This window comes from Dendrobates tinctorius, unplaced genomic scaffold (assembly GCF_039654945.1).
Source record: "Dendrobates tinctorius isolate UK_male_01 unplaced genomic scaffold, ASM3965494v1 ptg000155l, whole genome shotgun sequence".
In the NCBI taxonomy this organism is placed as follows: domain Eukaryota; kingdom Metazoa; phylum Chordata; class Amphibia; order Anura; family Dendrobatidae; genus Dendrobates; species Dendrobates tinctorius.
In genome coordinates this window covers 24,069,702-24,086,836 of record NW_027361822.1, presented here as the reverse complement: position 1 = coordinate 24,086,836, position 17,135 = coordinate 24,069,702, and the positions used below count along the sequence as shown (strand labels likewise).

Below are 17,135 nucleotides of genomic sequence, written 5' to 3'. Positions count from 1 at the left end.
TATAATGTCCCAGCATTCCCAGCAGTGTCACCTCTCCAGTCAGCAGCTCAATCATCTTGTAGGTGAGTTCTAGGATCTTCTGGTCATTGCTGTCCTTATGTATCAGGGGGTGAGGTGGAGGCCACGTGATTGGGCTCAGGGGTCTTCCCCATCCCTCAGACACAGGGGCCTGACAGCGCTCACTAGAGGTCTTCTTTACTACTGTGTAGTCCTGGTTATGAAGACACACATTAATAAATCTCCTTACAGACATTTTGCGAGTCCTCACCTCTCCAATTCTGTCCATCTGTTATTCCCATAAATAATAATTATGTAATGTGACGTCATCAGAATCTCTCACCTCTCCAGTAAGCCGGAAGAGGATCTCTAAGGTGAGGTGTAATATCCTCTCCGCCATCTTGTCCATGTCCCTATCCATTCTTGATGGGTCATTCGTGAACATTTTCTTACATAGAAGATCTCCACTGAGAAGATCAGCCATTGTAGGGATCTGAATGGGAAGATGATGAACCAATTTAACATCATAAACAATCCTGTATAATAATACAATTACTGGAGCCAAGGGGAGCATATAATGTAATATCATGTGTAAATGTTGTATTGTTGGTTTGTATAGATTAGAATGCCATGAACATTGCCCACTCACTGCACCCATGACTCGCATGCCACTTCTCACACTATCTAGTCTAATAACCTAACACAATAGGCTGACAATGAGCTAAATACAGCCCACAGCCAGTTCACAAATTCACAACATACTTCTTGATGTCACCAACCGCTGTTTTGATAGGGAAGACATCTCACTGGCCTATGTGTGACACACTAGTACACATACAAACTCAATTTCCCAAGCAGCTAATTGGTACTCTTTCTGCATTCTAACATACACAGGGTAACACAACCAGGGTATACTTTCCATCTTCAAGGTTGTGGGTACGTTTAAACAAGCAGGGAAAAAATTATCCATTTTAGATTTAATACATGAAAAAGAGTATAATACTTAAAGATAAAAAAGACATACACACAAAACAAAATCAGTACAAAAAGGGGGGCATGTCCGAATGCTGGGTTGATGGGACGTGAGTGTGATTTGCTCCTGCCAGGCCTGGCTTTATAGCAGCTTTTGCATAACTGTACCGGCATTATTTTACGATGCAATGATGAGCCCCAGGAATTGAACACTCCGGCACCGACGGGAGCGGTGTCGGCTGCCCCGACTTTAGATGCTTTCCTCCTGCGTGAGCAAGTGAGCCATCTTCCAACGTGGACAAGGAGGCTGCAGAGAGGGAGGGAGATGCAGTGCAGCGTGGTTCGGGTGGAGAAGATCTCCAGGATCCCCCGGCGAGTATATATCTCTGACGGGTGTGGAGAGGCTGTTCACGCTACATGCTTACATCAGCAGCAGCAGGCTGAGCAGAAGGAGCTGTCCCCTTCTGGGCAATGTGATCCACAAGATGGCACCCCACCACAGGATGGAGTGGACAGATGCTGCTCCCCCTCACCTTCTGTAGTCCCAAGGAGATGAGTCTCCTCTGTCCCCCAGGGTTAAGAAGATCCCTCAGAGAAAGAACAGATCAGAAAGGGATGGGGAAGGAATGTTTTCTTTGACAGGTCTCTCCAATATTTCTCATACTGCTAATAATGCAGAGGGTTTTGAATGATTACACAGGGGAGTCATCTGAGGATGAAGAGGGTCAAATGTGTGCTCCTCCCTTTTCATCCTGGAAAAGACTTCTTGCACAATTTCCTTCCAAGGAGGATTTTAAATACTTAGCTGCAGAGGTCAAGGATACCTGTAGGTCTGAGATTGCCTGTATGAGACCTGACTTGCAGCACTTAGCTGGCCATATAGACTCTCTGGAGGGGGAACATGATACCACTAGATCTCATGTGGCTGATCTCCATTGGTTAACCTCATCTCAGCAGAGGTCTGTCAGAGAACTACGAGGGCAACTGGAAGATCTGGAAAATAGGGGGAGAAGGTGCAATATCAGAGTGAGGGATATTCCGGAATCTAAAGAGCAACAAAATCCAAAATTAATTCTTCAGGAGATCTTTAATGCTGAGTTGGGGGAACCTCCCTCAACGTCTATTAAATTTGACAAATCGCATTGTGCCAGTTACAACCTAAGGGGTCGACCCCATATCCACGTCTCCATTAATGTCTCCATTACTATGAGAGTAAAGGCCCCGTCACACTAAGCGACTCACCAGCGATCCCGACACCGATATGAAGGTGTCAGGATCGCTGGTAAGTCGCTATGTGATCGCTGGTGAGTTGTCACACAGACAGCTTCACCAGCGATCAGCACAGCGATGCCGAGCGCCCGGCATCGCTGGCCATCGCTGTAGAAAATAGTATCAAAATAAAAAATATAGTTATTCTCACCTTCCGACGTCGCGTTCAGCCATCCTGCCTCTCTCCACGCTCCGGTCCCAGTGATCCTTTGCACGAATGACCACGAGATGTCACGGTCTCGCGGGATAACAAAGTCTCGCGGTCATTCATGCAAAGGATCACTGGGACCGGAGCGTGGAGAGAGGCAGGATGGCTGAACGGGACATCGGAAGGTGAGAATAACTATATTTTTTATTTTTTTTTATTATTTTTTACACCTGATCGCTGGTCTCCCGCCTGTCACACACAGCGATGCGTGCTGGCCAGCAGGAGACCAGCGACCAAAGAAATGTCCAGAGGTTTCTTGCAGCGATCAGCGATACCGGCAGGGGGGCCGCTCACTGATCGCTGTCACACAAAAGTTGTGACTCAGCAGCGATCTCGCTACCGAGATTGCTTAGTGAGACGGGGCCTTTAGGAAAGGATCATGGCAAAGGCTAGTTTGCAGAAAGAGATTTCATATTCAGGGGCTGTGATACAGCTGTTTCTGGATTTGTCCTGTTTCACACTATAGAAATATCTTCAAATATATTAATATGCTCACTTAGCCCCCTACAGGTGAATAGGACACTCGGGGCAGATTTATTGTTTTGGGGGCCTCTTTAAGGGACAGGCCCATTATTTTATGTGATTTAAACACCCGAAACACGGGGCAGATTCCCTTTTTGAGGAGAATGTTCTCTTTTCTTCAGAAACTTCCGGCTTTAGTGGTGGATGGGGACTTTAATATTCCTTTTTCAGAGGATTCTGATAGACATTCCCTTGGGAATAGCCCCCCATCACATAATATAACTAGATTGGCACTAGATGTTAGGAAATTAATTAGGGCCAATTCCCTTTTTGATTTATGGAGGATAGAGCACCCTAGGGAAAGGGCCTTTTCTTTCTCTCCCCCTCATCACACCCATATCAGAATAGATTTTTTTTGCAAATATAATAACTCTTAGGATGTTGGAAAAAGTGTAAATGGGTCAAATAACTTGGTCTGATCACGCTCTGGTTGGATCTTAAATCCACTCAACCTCCTTCCCGGACTTGTCATTGGCGCTTGAACGAGTTCTTAATCAAAGACCCTAATATTAGAAGGACTTTATTGGATCATCTCACTGAATTCTTTCATCTTAATGAGAGTTTAGTTTCTTCTCCCTCGGTTTTATGGGAGGCGCACAAGGCGGTGATGAAGGGGTATTGTATAAAAGAGAGCACTAGATTGAAAAAGAATGCTAACTCTGAATATAATGGACTAGTCTCTCGACTTAAAAAACTAGAAAAGTAATTTGGCTGATTCGCCTTCTTTAGGGACTTTGAGGAAAGTTGTGAGGCTCAGAAATAGGATAAAAGACATTTCTATACGTAAAGTTGAAAAATTACTCCTATATACGAAACAAAAATATTACAAAAGGGGTAATAAGGCGCATTCATTACTGGCTAGGTAACTGAGGGAGAGAGTTTCATCCTCTATCCCCCAGGCTTTTAGATGAGACGACTGCACGATTCACTTATAGTAAGACACAATAGCCCAATACTTTGCAAAAAGCAAAGGGCAGTAACCTAAATATATGGTCTGCCATAGTAAGTGGTTCCACTCCATGAGCATGTATAAATTAACAAGGAGAAACGGAGTGATTGAATCCAAAGATTTTTTTTTTTTTGTTTATAAAAATATGAAGTTTTATTATAACAAGTGTATATAAAAACACACAATGATCATGGTACAGTTGCACATAAGTGGGGATAATCAGAAGAGCACCGTCATGCTAAACCACCCACAGTAAAACAGCCCTTGTGGGATATAGGTAAAGTACTGCTGCCTGTATAAAATCCTATCATGACCATAATGGGTCTGAGATGGCAGGAGGCTCCCAACATAGGCTTAGCATAGTAGGGGTGAGGAAAGCGGTAAAGGTTCAACAGTACATAATCGTTCCATAGTGGCAAAGTAGTCACACAGTCAGAACGCTTACCTAGTGGTGCTCAACTGCCCCCGGTTGTGAGGAAATCTCTGACGCGAGTTTCGCGCTTACAAATAGCGCTTTCTCCTTGTGGGTGGTTTAGCATGACGGTGCTCTTCTGATTTTATATACACTTGTTATAATAAAACTTCATATTTTTATAAACAAAAAAAATCTTTGGATTCAATCACTTCGTTTCTCCTTGTTTATTTATACGATCACTTATAACCTGGAGGAAATTTCAAACTTGTTTTATGATTTCTATATAGTCTAAAACACACCTTTCCCTCGGATGTGGAAACTAGAGATACCTTATTGCAGAACTTCCTTTCAGGTCTAAATCTACCAGTGTTCTATCCATAAGCATTAACATGTCTTAAGGGCCTGTCACACTAAGCAATATCGCTAGCAATATCGCTATAACTTGTGACGTTATAGCGATATTGCTAGCGATATCGCTATGTCTGATACTCACCTATGACCCGCTCCCCCCGCTGGTTATCGCTGATCGCGCGAGAACGCTCAGGACCGCTTCTCGTCGTCAGCTTCCTGCGGCGCTTCCTGCTGTGACGACGAGCGATGCGGGAGCCGGGCGGGAGGACGCAGGATCGCCTGGTGTGACAGGTAAGTAGCGACCCCCGTCCCCAGCGATGTCGCTGGTGAGATCTGCCTGTGTGGCAGCTCACTAGCGACCACTTAGCGATGTACCAGCGATCCTGACCGCGCCATATCGCTGGTCGGGTTCGCTGGTACATCGCTAAGTGTGACAGTACCTTTAATCAACTAGTATCTAAAGATAGGATCATAGATATCTTGAAGGACCTTCCCTTGGGTAAATCTCCTGGCCCGGATAAGTTGACCTATTTATATCATAAGACCTTCTTAAGGCCCCGTCACACACAGCAATCTCACTAGCAAGATCGCTGATTTTGTGACGCATCAGCGATCTCGCCAGCGAGATCGCTGTGTGTGACGAGGATCAGCGACTGGCCCCCCCGCCGGTTATCTCTGATCGTGCAGCATCGGCTTGGGCCGTTTTTCGGTCGCTGGTCTCCCGCTGCCCAGCACACAGCGCTGCGTATGGCAGCGAGAGACCAGCGATCAGCGACGCTGGTTACTAATGTAAACATCAGGCATCCAGGAGCAGCGCGACTCCTGGATACCCGCTGTTTACTTTGAAAACTGGCGTACACGCTGGTTCCTAATGTAAACATCGGGTATCCAGGAGTCACGCGGCTCTTAGATACCCGATGTTTACATTAGAAACCAGCGTGTACGCCGGTTTCCAAGGTAAACAGCAGGTATCCAGGAGTCGCGCTGCTCCTGGATACCCAATGTTTACATTAGTAACCAGCGTCCAGCGTCGCTGGTCCTGATCGCTGGGGCTGTCTTGTGACAGCTCACCAGCGATCAGCCAAACGATGTCCCAGCGATCCCATCATATCGGATCGTTGGTGGGATCGCTGGGACATCGTTATGTGTAACGGGGGCTTTAGAGGAGCTTACCCTCACATAATTAGAATGTTCAATTCCTTTATGGAGGGTTCTCCCATCCCGGATTTGCTCTTGCACTCCTATCTGGTCCTTGTCCCTAAGACTGGAAGGGATCCATTGGATTTTTCAAACTATGGTCCAATAGCTCTATTAAATGCTGACCTTAACATTTTTACCAGTATGCTAGCCAACAGGCTCAATTCCTGACTGCCCCGGCTTGTTGACAAGGACCAGGTGGGTATTGTTTTCTTTCGTCATGGGGGCGATAATACTAGACGGGCGACAGACTTGACAGAGGTCTCTAACAAAAATAATTTGCAAACTCTTGTCTTGAGCCTGGATGCAGAAAAGGCGTTTGACCGACTGAATTGGTCTTTACTGTCTGAGACTATGAGAGCATTTAGTATCTCAGGGTTTTTTTTAACGGCTATCAGGGCCTTATGTAGTTCCCGTTCGGCTTCAATTAAACTGCCTTTCGACCCCTCTCCATTTTTTAAAATCTTGAATGGTATCGCCTTTACTGTATGTTCTGTGCAGAGAGCCTTTAGCTGCCATGATACGACAAAATCCTAATATTTCAGGGTCAGAAATATAGTTTGCAAGATTTTATTGTTTGTGATTGATTTACTTTTAACCTTACTAAACTTCATACTACTTTACCAATCTCATGGAGGTGTTAAAAATATATGGGAGCTTTTCGGTTATATATTAAATACTACTAAAACAGAAGATATGCGTTAAATGTTCCAGCGGGAGTTCTGGAGCATTTGAAATTAAACTTCAAATTTAGATGGTAGACTGACGGTGTCAGGTATCTGGGGGTTCACTTGTCCTCTTCTTACAATACACTTTATTCTTGTAATTTTCCGTCATTGTTTTCTGATCTGAGGAAATTATTAGATAAATGAATGCCCCTTTCGCTTCCCTTGATCCCTTGACAGGTCATAAAGCCGCCATTAAGATGTCTCTTCTCCCAAAGGTGCTTTAATATTTTGAGACTCTTCCAGTTAAGGTCCCCATGGGATAAATAAAGTTCATCTGGAATGGTAAAACATTGTCTATAGAAGAGATGGATGGCACTGCTGCAAAGTATTATAACTAGGGGTTCTTCAAAAGCTTGCTAATAATGAATGTGGAAGGAAACAAAAGAGCAAAGAAGCATGCATAGAACCTTGGGAACACCCACAATTCATAAAAGGCAAAAAGTTTTAAATTTTATTGAACAATGACAAAACATGCAAAAAAACCACTGCAAAGCTCAATAAAAACATTTAAAAAACGAACCCTCTACACCTCAGTAGCTCCCTCTCAAAATTTCACGCCGTCAAGTAGAGACCCTCCATCTGAGGATGACGGAATGGGCGCTGAGAAGCTTCGGGCTCGTTGGCAGCACCCACGAGTCGGTCATGGGCATTGCCCTTAGCCAGGAGAACCATGGCCTCCTGGGCCAGAAGAGGGCAATCAGTATTACCCTCGCCCTCTCCTCCCTAATCTTCCTGAGGACCAACGGAATCAGGCACATCGTGGGAAACGCCTATGCCAGAGTATAATCCCAACGGACCTGAAGGGAGTCCATTATCTCTGGCTGGTCCGATGCCAGTAGCGACGCGAACCTGGTCTCAAAAAGGTCTATAACCGGAACACCCCATAGGTGTACTATCTGCTGGAAAATCTGCCTATCCAGTGTCCACGCCCCTAGGCGCAGGGAGTATTGGATGAGATAGTCTGCCCGAAAATTGTGCTCCCCCTTATGTGGAGTGCCGATAGGGAGCGAGGTGATTTTCGGCTAAGGTGAAAATGTCGCCTGCAGTGGACATCAGTGATTGTGACCTTGTCCCCCCTTGATGGTTTAAATAGGCCACTACTATCGTGTATCTGCACATGGGAACCCTGCAGACATGGTAAAAACTGTTGAAGTGCATATTTCACCACCATAAGCTCCTTTAGATTTGAAGAACCCTGAGCTTCCCTGGCCGGCCACTTCCCCTGGGCTAGACTGTCTCCCATGTGAGCTCCCCATCCCCTGGGGCTGGCGTAGGTCGTAACTATATTGTCCGGCTTTATCCCCCAGGGTCCCCCTCTGGATAAATGTAGCGGGTTTAGCCACCAAACTAGACTGTGGACCGTGGCGACCAACAACCGCAACCTCTCAGATGGCCCTGCAGCCTATTTCTGCTTCGAGCACCTCGTTCTGCAGTGTCCTGGTGTGGAACTGAGCCCACCGTACGGCTGGCATGCAAGACATCATGGAACCCAGCGGGGACATTGCATCTCGTAATGTCAGATCCGGATTATCTCTTACTCCCCTGACATTGTGGATGACAGCCAACCTTTTGTCCTCCGGTAGAAAACAATGTTGCTTTACTGAGTCCAGAAGAATGCCGAGGAATTTCTGATGGGTTGAGGGAATTAGCAGCGACTTCTCCAGATTGACTAGCCACCTGAAATCCTACAGGGATGATATTATATGGTTTATCCTGAACTGGACGTCCGACCCCCTACTATTATGAAATCATCCAGGATGGTATGAACAGGGTATCCTGCTGTCTCAGATAGGCCATGACTTCCGCAATTACTTTAGTAAATACATGCTGTGCCATAGACAGACCGAATGGCAAAACACTGAATTGAAAATGTCTAACCTGGTCGCCTAGCTGTACCACCAAGAGATCTCGCTGGTGATCCTGGTAAATAGGCAGATGGTAGTAGGCATCCTTTAAATCCAGGACTGTCAAGAAACACCTGGGAAACAGAAGTTTAGTTGCAGACTTGATGGATTCCATTTTAAAAGTATGACACTGCAGGAACTTATTTAGCTTCCGCAAATTTATAATGGTTCTAAAAGAACCATCAGGTTTGGAAATTAGGAATAAGGGAGAATAAAATCCCTTTCTTTCCTGGCCCCTAGGGACTTCCACCACCAGGACTTTCTTTTTCCTCAACTGCAAAATTTCTATTTCCAGGGCCTGCTGTCGGTCGGTGGAATTTCTGAAAGTTGTTAACAGGAAGGAGTCCAGAGGAATACTCCGAAACTGCAATTTTAGCCCAGATGATATAATACCAAGGATCCAGGCGCTGGATGTTATATGGACCCACTGATTGTAAAAATATTTTAATATTCCGCGCACCGGGATTTCATGGCTAGCGATAGTTGCGCCTACGCTTGGACGATGACGTCCCACCGAAGTGAGCTTTGATTCCGTAAGCTCCCAGTCTCGGACTGCATATTTCCTTCGGAAGTACAACCGCTTCTTAAAGGTGTTTCTGAAAGCAGGGGTAGACAATTTAGAGAACCCTTCCTTTCTGTCACTTGCCTTCATGAGGATTTCATCAAGCACAGGGCCAAACAGGTACTCACCCCGGCATGGAATGGCATATAATTTTGCTCTAGCATGCGCATCCCCCTTCCAGTTCTTCAGCCAGATCGCTCGGCGGGCAGTGTTCGACAGACCAGCAGATCTTGCAGCCAACCATAGAGAATCCACTGAAGCATCTGCAAGGTAAGATGCCCCTCCGTGGATTTGTGAGAGGGAGTCTAGCAACTTGTCTCTAGTGATCTTAGAACGTAACTGATCCTCCAGCTGGTCCAGCCAGACCATCATGGATCTGGCGGTGCAGGTACTTGGAATTGCTGGCTTAAAAGCCCCAGTCGATGACTCCCACACCCGTTTAAGGAGCATGTCTGCTTTTCTGTCAGATGGATCCTTCAGAAGACCTCCGTCTTCCAGCAGAAGAGCAGATCTCTTTGATGAGGAGGCCACGGCCGTATCCACTTTAAGAATCTTAAGCCATTCCACCAGTACGTCATCCTCAAATGGGTATCTCCATTTTGCGGCGGATGGCAGGAATCCCTTATCCTGTTTATCCCATTCTCTCTTTATGAGGCTTTTAACTGTGCCATTTAACGGGAAGGACGTATGACTCCTCTGACACAAGCCTGCAAACATGAGGTTCTGAGCCGATTTGGGCTCTCTACTGTCTTTGACCCACACGGTTGCCCACACCGACCTCAACAATGAGACCATATTTTCTATGGGGAAACAAGACCTTCCCTCCTCGTCCGATGATGATGGAGATGAAGGGGACTCTGAGGACTCAAACTGCTGCCCCCCATTGACGGACTAGATCTTGAGCTCACCCTCTCAATGCTAGCTCTTTTATGGATCTTCCCCTTAAGGGAGCTTCTAATGACTTCCCTGAAGACAGCTCTTAGATCCGATGTACGAACAGGAGCCTCCAGGGTCTAGCATATGCAGGATTAAGAAAACCTTTTAGCATAGCTGTCAGGCAAGGGTACTGTGCACAAAGCACATTGCTTGTGCTTAGTTTTTGCCAATATTTTAACCTGGGAATAGAGCACAGAAGGGGGACTTTCAGCTTACCTTACCAGGTGATCATACACACACTCACCACCCAAAGCTGTGTCTCAGTGGAGTACCGCTTCCGAAGGAGGGGTCCCAGATGGCTGCCGCCCCCGTTTACCCTTTTTGCTAGTGGTCTCGCTCAACTGGAGCAACCGCTGTCGCTGCTCCTTTTGAACTACTCGGACATCTCCACAGGTGGTGCCTCTATATCACCGAGAGAGGACATTGTTGCCGCACACTGCTTCAGACCTGGCGTTCGCCTAAGAAGGCCCGGCCACGCCTCCTCTCCAGAAGTTCTCACGTCCACTTCCGGGTCATGGGCACTTTACGGCAGCTGCCGGAAGACGATGCCGGTCAACTTTGTGGATGAAAGCAGGGAGCCCCACTCCGCCTGCACTGCACCCGCGCGACCCAAGGCGCCCTCCCCCGGACCTTGGGATCGCGACATTCATCTGCCAGATGAGGAGGGGCCTGCGTGCAGAGCACCCCCGATGCTGCTTCTGGCGTCCCAGGCTCTGCCGTTCTCTCAGGTACCGCGCAGAGGCTGCTAGGACCCAGGTAAGCTTGTGTTCCCGCAGGATCCCACTTCAGGGCAGGAACCCAACTGAGGAGGCGAGGGGGTCCGCCCCCCTTTTTAACCTGCAGGTTCCTGTCCTGATGGTGGGCGGATCCCCTCTCTCATGGGGTGCTGTTGTGGCGATAGGAAAACAATGGATAAAAAGACATCTGTGTTCCAAATTATTATGCAAAAAGAGTTTAGGAGTGATAAGGTTAGAATTTTTTTGTTTGTCATTTAAACTCATTGATGGTGATGTGTGTCAGAGCTCTTTATACCACTGAAAGCAATTGCAGATACCTGGGCAAATTAGTTTGGCAGGTGTGTCCAAATAAAGGCAAGACAACTTAAGAAGGCTGTTCCACATTATTAAGCAGCCTACATTTTTTGCCAAAATGGGAAAGAAAAAGGATGTGTCGGCTGCTGAGAAGCAACAAATTGTGGAGTATTTAGGTCAAGGCATGACTACAATCAACATTGCCAAGACACTTCATCGTGATCATCGCACAATCAAGAAGTATGTAGCTGATTCCCAGCACACACGTGTGCGTGCTGATAAGGAAAAATTGAGGACTCTTTCCAACAGGCAATTGCGTCAGGTTAAAAGAGCAGCTGCAAAAATGCCTTGTCATAGCAGCAGACAAGTTTTTGAAGCTGCTGGTGCCTCCAACGTCCCCCGAACAACAAGATGCAGGGTCCTTCGGAGGTTTGCAGCTGTGCGTAAGCCATCCTGTCGACCACCTCTATCCACTGCACACAAGCAGAAATGGCTCCAGTGGGCCAAACGATACATGAAGACTGACTTCCAAACTGTTTTGTTCACCGATGAGTGCCGTGCGACGCTCGATGGTCCAGATGGATGGAGTGGAGGATGGCTGGTTGATGGACACCCCATGAAAACACGGCTAAGGTGCCAACAAGGAGGAGGTGGAGTAATGTTTTGGGCTGGAATCATGGGGAGAGAGATTGTCGTCCCCTTTAGGATCCCTGAAGGGGTAAAGATGAACTCCATAATCTATGTGGAGTTTCTAAAACAGCACTTCCTGCCATGGTTCAAGAGGAAGAACCGTGCTTTCCGCAGCAAGATCATTTTCATGCATGATAATGCACCGTCTCATGCTGCAAATAACACATCTGCATCTCTGGCTGCTATGGGCATAAAAGAGGACAAACTTATGGTGTGACCACCATCTTCCCCTGACCTCAACCCCATTGAGAACCTCTGGAGCATCATCAGAAGGAGTGTCTATGAAGGCGGGAGGCAGTTCACATCTAAGCAACAGCTCTGGGAGGGTATTCTGTCCACATGCAAAACAATTGAAGCACAAACCATCCAAAAACTGACAAATTCAATGGACGAGAGAGTTCAGAAGCTTCTTTCCAACAAGGGGTCCTACAGTGCCTACAAGTAGTATTCAACCCCCTGCAGATTTAGCAGGTTTACACATTCGGAATTAACTTGGCATTGTGACATTTGGACTGTAGATCAGCCTGGAAGTGTGAAATGCACTGCAGCTAAAAAGAATGTTATTTCTTTGTTTAATTTTTTTTTAAATTGTGAAAAGTTTATTCAGAGGGTCATTTATTATTCAACCCCTCAAACCACCAGAATTCTGTTTGGTTCCCCTAAAGTATTAACAAGTATTTCAGGCACAAAGAACAATGAGCTTCACATGTTTGGATTAATTATCTCTTTTTCCAGCCTTTTCTGACTATTTAAGACCCTCCCCAAACTTGTGAACAGCACTCATACATGGTCAACATGGGAAAGACAAAGGAGCATTCCAAGGCCATCAGAGACAAGATCGTGGAGGGTCACAAGGCTGGCAAGGGGTACAAAACCCTTTCCAAGGAGTTGGGCCTACCTGTCTCCACTATTGGGAGCATCATCCGGAAGTGGAAGGCTTATGGAACTACTGTTAGCCTTCCACGGCCTGGACAGCCTTTGAAAGTTTCCTCCCATGCCGAGGCCAGGCTTGTCCGAAGAGTCAAGGCTAACCCAAGGACAACAAGGAAGGAGCTCCGGGAAGATCTCATGGCAGTGGGGACATTGGTTTCAGTCAATACCATAAGTAACGTACTCCACCGCAATGGTCTCCGTTCCAGACGAGCCCGTAAGATACCTTTACTTTCAAAGCGTCATGTCAAGGCTCGTCTACAGTTTGCTCATGATCACTTGGAGGACTCTGAGACAGACTGGTTCAAGGTTCTCTGGTCTGATGAGACCAAGATCGAGATCTTTGGTGCCAACCACACGCGTGACGTTTGGAGACTGGATGGCACTGCATACGACCCCAAGAATACCATCCCTACAGTCAAGCATGGTGGTGGCAGCATCATGCTGTGGGGCTGTTTCTCAGCCAAGGGGCCTGGCCATCTGGTCCGCATCCATGGGAAGATGGATAGCACGGCCTACCTGGAGATTTTGGCCAAGAACCTCCGCTCCTCCATCAAGGATCTTAAGATGGGTCATCATTTCATCTTCCAACAAGACAACGACCCAAAGCACACAGCCAAGAAAACCAAGGCCTAGTTCAAGAGGCAAAAAATCAAGGTGTTGGAGTGGCCTAGTCAGTCTCCTGACCTTAACCCAATTGAAAACTTGTGGAAGGAGCTCAAGATTAAAGTCCACATGAGACACCCAAAGAACCTAGATAACTTGGAGAAGATCTGCATGGAGGAGTGGGCCAAGATAACTCCAGAGACCTGTGCCGGCCTGATCAGGTCTTATAAAAGACGATTATTAGCTGTAATTGCAAACAAGGGTTATTCCACAAAATATTAAACCTAGGGGTTGAATAATAATTGACCCACACTTGTATGTTTAAAATTTATTAAAATTTAACTGAGCAACATAACTTTTTGGTTTGTAAGATTTATGCATCTGTTAATAAATCCTGCTCTTGTGTGAAGTTTGAAGGCTCTAACTTATTTGCATCTTATCAAACCTGCTAAATCTGCAGGGGGTTGAATACTACTTGTAGGCACTGTATGTGCAAATGTAACTTCACCTGGAATAAAGTTTTGACTTGAAAACTGTTTGATTTCATTTTGTAATAAGCTGATAATGCTTATAATTTCACAATTGACCATTTTTTTGTTCAAAATAAAAATAAAAAGGTTGAAAACTCTGCTGTGCATAATTTGGAACATGCATTTTGAGTGTTTCTTATTTTTAAAAATATACTGTTTTCATAGGCAGTTTGTTCTAAAACATTGCAATTATACTAGAATATTAGATGACTGGAAAATAACAATGACTGCAATTCATACAGGTAATTTAGAGAAAATATGAGGAATTATTTTTTGCATAATAATTTGGAACACAGTGTAGTTATGCCCAAGATGTGGCAATTACTAACCCACATGAAACTCCTGACAGCTAGTACAATTTACTACACAAGGCTCCAAAGAAAGGCAAAAAAAGGCACACTGATTATAATATGAACAATGTGTTCTAATGCCAACATTCAAAAAAAAATGCAAACAAATAGGACTGCATATGCCTATATGGAAGAGGAAGCAGCCCAGCGATTTAGCCCAATGCTAGAGAGATGAAAGCGGCATTGAAGCAGCCATACATGCGGGCTCTCTTCGTTTAGTACTTTATTCATGCTGATTAGTTGATTGCTTTCCATGATTTGCATTTGCATATATACCCTGCACATCTACACAGCAAAGCTGACCACTTTCCCCTGAGAAAGCCACGCAGTCTTGCGGCGATATGCGTGGGGTTTGCATCCCTCCATTTCCTCTCAGCTTCCATGGGTCCTTCAATGCCGCCTTCACTAGCATTGGGCTACATCACTGGGCACACTCCGGAGCTCCTCCACAGACTGAACCCTTAGCTTTCGAACTTCTGTTGGCGCTGTGGTTCGGAGGCTGGCTTTCAGTACCACATCTTTTGGTCTTGTCTGGAGCTCATTAGTTTTTGGGAGGAAGTAAGAGCCTTAATTTGCAGGGTTCTTTTTGTGGAGGTTGAATTAGATTCAGCTATTTTTCTCCTAAATGTCTCTCCTTTAGGGATGAGGAAAAATTCAACTAAACTCCTGCTACACATTCTCACTGCGGCACAGTGTTTAATAGCTCTTTATTGGAAACAGACCTCCTCCCTTCTCATCAACACTTACTAAATAGAATTTCTGACATCCGTAGAATGGGATATTTGATGGCTTTGCTGAGAACTGGAGTGGATAGATTTGATACAATTTGGGCCCCTTGGAATTATTATTGAGCTCAGATTGGTGGTTAGTACTTTTTTTTTCTCGTAATATTTCTACACAGTTTGTGCCTTTTCCCCCCTTTTCCTTATCCCTTCCTGTCTATGTCTTGTACTTTTTATATTTGTTTAGGTATCAGCTAGTGGATTAAAGGATGGAACTAGCATACAGTGTAATCAATCATTCTTTCTCAAGGATTTATTTCAGAACTGGATTTTGAGCTTATCACTAAAAACACTTCATTTTTTGGTCAACTAGGAGGATTGATCCCTCATATTATTTTTCATGTAACTGTAGTTTGTATTTGAAGCTCTTTCAAATGTCTTTATTTTATTTTGGTATCTACATTGCACCTTGACAGATGCCTAGAATGTAACTGTTTTTTTTTCGTTTATAATTGTTTAAATATAAAATTTTATAAAAATTTACAGTTTAAAAAAAAAGACAGTACAAAATTAAACTGCTTAAATGGGTAAAATTCAGAAATGTCTTATTGGTTGGACCTGTGAGACGTCTGGAGAATGAGATCACCACGGAGATTAGGACAGATCTACAAATTATGTTGTTTCTGCTGGATCTGACAATCCTGGCACTTGAACGCACAGAAACTATCATGTCTCCCGGACATAGGTATATCCATGGATAGTGTTGACATCAGATTATTATTGTTATGGCTGTGAAATGGAAACATTGCATTTACATTGTGCAATGTGATGGTAGAGATGTCCATTGTTTCTCCTGGAGAAAAGTCTCCGCTAAAGAAGCCTGGCAACTGATCTCTCATAGAGACTACAGGAAGGCCCAGCCGAGAAGAAGGGTTGGGTGTACGGACAGTCGGGAGAGACAGCCGTCAACCCAATGATCGTTCGGCCAACAGTTATGTGTATAGGCCATTGGCATTACACTACACAGTAGTGCACCTGAACATCAAAGGCTTGCATGTTGTATAACTGCACTAATGAGTGTTGTTGAAAAATGTTTAAAAACAGATCTGAGATTTTATAGTTTTTCCAGGTTGATGGTAGACATAAGCCCATCGAATTAAACCTAAAGTCTAACATGTTGATCGGCTGGAAGGCAAAAACCCCATAAGGAAATACTAATAGCCCCATGTTAAGGGAAACATTCCTTCCTTCCCGACTCCAAAAACGGAAATCAGACTAGTTCTCTGGATTAAGTGAAATAAAAAAATAATCACCGTTTTAGCAAGAGAAAAAGAAAAAATACTCAAATTCTTGATGAAGACACAGAGAAGGCATCTTCCATATATAGTGGGGGAAAAAAGTATTTAGTCAGCCACCAATTCTGCAAGTTCTCCCACTTAACAAGAGAGAGACCTGTAATTGACATCATAGGTAGACCACAACTATGAGAGACAAAATGAGAAAACAAATCCAGAAAATCACCTTGTCTGATTTGACAAGATTTATTTTTCAAATTATGGTGAAAAATAAGTATTTGGTCATTAACAAAAGTTCATCTCAATATTTTGTTATATATCCTGTTTTGGCAGTGACAGAGGTCAAACGTTTTCTGCAAGTCTTCACAAGATTGGCAACCACTTTTGTTAGTATGTTGGCCCATTCCTCCATGCAGATCTCCTCTAGAGCAGTGATGTTTTGAGTTCGTAGCTGGGCAACACGGACTTTCAAATCCCTCCAAAGACTTTCAATGTGGTTGAGATCTGAAGACTGGCTGGCCACGACAGGACCTTCATATGCTTCTTACGAAGCCACTCCTTTATTGCCCTGGTGATGTGCTTGGCATCAATATCATGCTGAAAGAACCATCCGTGTTTCATCTTCAATGCCCTTGCTGATGGAAGCAGGTTTACACTCAAAATTCCACGATACATAGCTCCATTCATTCTTTCATGTAGATGGATCAGTTGTCCTGGTTCCTTTGCAGAGAAACATCCCCAAAGTATGCCACCCCCATGCTTCACAGTAGGTATGGTGTTCTTTGGATGCAATTCAGCATTCTGTCTCCTCCAAGCACAAGTTTTGTTTCTACCAAACAGTTCTACTTTGTTTTCATCAGACCATATCACATTCTCCCAATACGCTTCTGTATAATCCAAATGCTCTCTATCTAAGTTCAGACAGGCCCGGACGTGTACTGGCTTAAGCAGGGGGACACATCTGGCACTGC

At 45.0% G+C, this 17,135-nt stretch overlaps 1 protein-coding gene across 3 annotated transcripts in view; it reads right to left on the bottom strand.

The window, feature by feature from the left end:
- LOC141051069 (uncharacterized) overlaps positions 1 to 17,135 on the bottom strand; it is a 70,539-nt gene that overhangs the window by 17,719 nt on the left and 35,685 nt on the right. For all 3 annotated transcript variants that reach the window (XM_073547916.1, XM_073547918.1, XM_073547917.1), the window contains exons 3-4: positions 341 to 490; positions 32 to 211 (exon numbers count right to left, since the gene is read on the bottom strand). In XM_073547916.1, the coding sequence (XP_073404017.1) occupies positions 32 to 211; positions 341 to 481 (321 nt within the window). In that variant the 5' untranslated portion in view covers positions 482 to 490. The remainder of the gene's footprint in view (positions 1 to 31; positions 212 to 340; positions 491 to 17,135) is intronic.